Genomic DNA, 3727 nt, shown 5'->3' with positions numbered 1-3727 from the left:
CATTTGTAGCCGTCAAAAACACCAACGTAAGTATTCTGGTGGCCAAACTGAGAACTAGGTGTGTTTTTATTGAAATCAACTGATATTTCAAAGAAAGTGGCGCCCTCACAAAGCGCATGAGTTTGTGGTATTTTAAGGTGTGGTAGTTGTAATTTATCCGATACTACGTACCAGTGTGATTCATTGTTCTAAGGATTATATAGTTTATGACTAAATAAGTAATAGTGAAGTTTAAACATACTAAGTACTACGACCGTTGTAAATTGTAATACAGCCAGCACCAAAAGTAGCTATACACTTTCGTACTTTGCCGTTTTACAGCCACGTACCTACTAAACGCCATGCAAGATTGTCAATGTGTCAATGCGACAGAGTAAAAAGTGATCCGCTACTTTTGAAGCTGACTGTACGGCCGAGACGAAAAGTCGAGGTAATTTAATCAATTTTATTTTACACGCTTAAACTTAGTCTCCATCCATAATAAAACTATAAATGTGAAAGAAACTAACTACTTACAGTCAAAACCGTTTAAAGCGACACCAGTTATAACGACATATCGGATGTAACGACCAAGAAAAAAGTCACAACACGATCATGCATATTACACCAAAATAAAACTGATTATAACGACCAACCGTGTTTAACCACCAAACATTGTCCCTTCGATGTCATTATAAACTGTTTTGACTGTACCTATGTATTTGTGTCAGTCCATCAGTCTGTTGAAGTTTGTTAGTTTGGGAAGGATATCATCATCATCACATAGCAGACCTCCACTCTTCAACAAAGGCCGTGAACGACAACGGATTAACTACGAGTAGATTTAGGATATAGGAAAAACTTAGAAAAAAATGATTAATTTATTTCATATAAGAATTTACATTACATGCCAAATTACAATTCAAATAAAGAAAACAATACAAAATCAAATTAAATGAAATTAAATTAAACACACGAAAAAAAAACAAAAAATAAATAAAATAAAATCAACTTAAACCTATAACACAAAGTACAAACATAAAATAGTTTTTAATCTTGATAAATCGCATAGTTCCCGCTGGATAGCAATCTTTGAGTATTCAACCTCAACTACATTGCAATCATAATAGGTACAGCTAGCTTTTAGTAGATTTTCAAGCAATTCATAGTGATGGGGGGTTGGTGGGTATGATGACCAACGATTTTACTTTTTAACTAAGTTATTATACATTTCTAAATACTCATCGTTGATGTTCATCTGTCTTTTACATTGAAACTCTTTAGAAGTCACACAAACCGGCTCCTTCCCTTTAAACTTAATGCTGTTGTATTCAATACCAATATTCTTTACTTCCTTCAAAACCTCATTCAAGCAAGCACATTGCCACGGATTCTGGTTGAAAAAGAACTTCTGCAATCTCGCCCCAGAGTTCCGCAGTTCCAGACAAAAGTTATCTTGCAGATACGTAAATCTGTTACCCGCTAGATTCAAGTTTTTTACGCTGGTACGTCTAAAGGCGTTCACTGGCACATATTCTATCAAGTTGTTCGACAGATTTATATTTATTAGTTTATTTAAATCGGTGAACAAGTTCTCTGGGAGACGCGATATTTTGTTATGATGCAGTGATATTGCTCTAATGCTTTTCATGGGTTTAAAAATGTCCTCGTGTACGAAGTCGATGAGATTACCACCAAGTTCCAAATATTCTAACTTAACAAGTTCAGCAAACGTTTTCGGGTCATGAAGTCTGGTGATTTGGTTGAAAGACAACGCCAACTGAGTCATAGTGTTCAAATTTGATCGTGTAGCAAACCCAGGTACTGCTTGCAAGGAACATCGCCGCAGAATCAAGGTTTTTATCGTCTCCAATGCATGTAGTAAATGATCCGACGTGCCTGTCATGACATTGCCACCCAAATCCAAATATTCAATGCTTCGGCAATGGTCGAAAGTATGGGAGTCAAGATTCTTTCCCATAATTAAATTGTTTGATAAATCTAGGGAATTCAATTTGGTCAATCGATCGAACGCGTTCAGTTTGATTTGCTCTATAAAACTACCGCTCAAATTGAGTTTTTTTAAATTTGGACTTTGTCTAAAAACCCTGCTGAATTCTTTGATGTTGTTCTGGGATAAGTCTAGTTCTTCTAAAGAAGGTAGCGCATTGAAAGCATCTTTTTCAATTCTTGTGATACCGCAGTTTCTCAGTACGATGCCTGCTGTCTGATTGTTGTCGGACACTAGGCCTCTTCTTAGGACATAGTTAGGGCTTTCAGCTTCACATATGATGTTTAGACCGATAGTGATCATCTTCCGAGTGCACGTCGGGTCCGCGTAGAGCACATTAATAATCGCGAGGAGGATAAAGCCCTTCGCAGCAATTCCAGCCATGTCTGAAATAAGGCAATACGATATTTGACAACACCTGCGATACGCGAAGATATGCGCATACTATTTGCGATATCCTAAATTGTTATTATTAAGAAAATATAGCCAATGTTTAGCGAAGAAAAAAAAACGGTTAAGAATTGAATGTATACAGTGATTTTGTTTTAAATCTACAATCTAGACAGATATATCTAGAAAGAGACCTTTCTAAAACGCTTTTCTCTGCAGTAGGTACGGCGCTAGTTGCGTGTGACGTCACACGCTGGTATTTCCTTCCCTGTCTAAACTTGTATTGCAAACCTTTATCATTTTATACGTAAAGGTAGCTTAAAAATTGTTTTCCCCTTCGATAACACGCATCGTCTAGTTTAGATTTATAAAAATAAATAAAAAATTGGAACAGAAAAAAATAGAAACGCTATTAACAGAACCCTCGGTGAGCGAGCTCGACTCGATCTTGACCGGTTTTTTTAGAGTCGCTTGCGCCAAAAAATTAAATCTGGTTGAAGTCGTTCAATCTGGTTTTAGTTTGCCAGTTTTATACCGGGTGTGGCCTGTAATATGAGCAAATAATTAAAACATAGATCTAACTCCTCAAACTGAACAACATTAGTTCAGCGACTTTCAAAAATAATTCGTTTTTTAATTTTTATTACACTTTTAAGTTTATTCGAAGAAGCAATGTAAAGCAAAATGCTTGATGTTTGTAGCGTGACAGGCGACGTCATTGGACTCTAGGACGGCGTACATTGATAACACTATTTAATTTGCATGAAAAAGGAAATTCGAATGATGAACTAATATCGACCAGTCTGACGAGTACGATGTATGTTTTAATTATTTGCTCCTAATACCACTAATAAAACTACATATCTTTTGAGACAAGATGGTGTTAGAACTAGAGTTACTCCTGGTCTATATAATATTTACTTAAGTATGTTATTAAAATAAAAATACCTACCACATGTTACAAGTATTTACTTACCGATAAAAATGCACAGAAACCAAACTTATGTGAAAACTTCGAAGTTCTTGGCGTTGCTTAAAGCTTTACCTAGTAAAACTAACTATATAGTAGGTACTAAATAAGAATATCCGAGATACTCGTCTGGGTAATACGAGCTAAAACAGGTTACTATGGAAGCTACGCCGCTCCGTCCGCTCTTAAGGATAAATGTACTTAGTTTATAATGCGTTCTCTTTTCCACTGCGAGCATATTTAATTAATTCTATCCTACTATTATAACTATGACGCGAAATTGTTTTTTTTTTTATTCAACTGGATGGCAAACGAGCAAGTGGGTCTCCTGATGGTAAGAGATCACAACCGCCCATAGACACCTGCAACACCAGGGT

At 36.1% G+C, this 3727-nt stretch overlaps 1 protein-coding gene across 1 annotated transcript; it reads right to left on the bottom strand.

The window, feature by feature from the left end:
• Positions 1–846: 846 nt before the first annotated feature.
• Positions 847–3494, bottom strand: LOC141433844 (podocan-like protein 1). Its single transcript, XM_074095944.1, has 2 exons — positions 3357–3494; positions 847–2376 (listed from the first exon to the last, which is right to left on the bottom strand). Exon 2 carries the CDS (start codon positions 2372–2374, stop codon positions 1184–1186), a length of 1191 nt encoding a protein of 396 aa, XP_073952045.1. The 5' UTR covers positions 2375–2376; positions 3357–3494; the 3' UTR covers positions 847–1183.
• Positions 3495–3727: the final 233 nt, after the last annotated feature.

Source organism: Choristoneura fumiferana, chromosome 12, assembly GCF_025370935.1.
Source record: "Choristoneura fumiferana chromosome 12, NRCan_CFum_1, whole genome shotgun sequence".
NCBI lineage: Eukaryota > Metazoa > Arthropoda > Insecta > Lepidoptera > Tortricidae > Choristoneura > Choristoneura fumiferana.
Note: the sequence above shows the minus strand (reverse complement) of the source record. Positions and strands in the feature narration are given on the sequence as shown.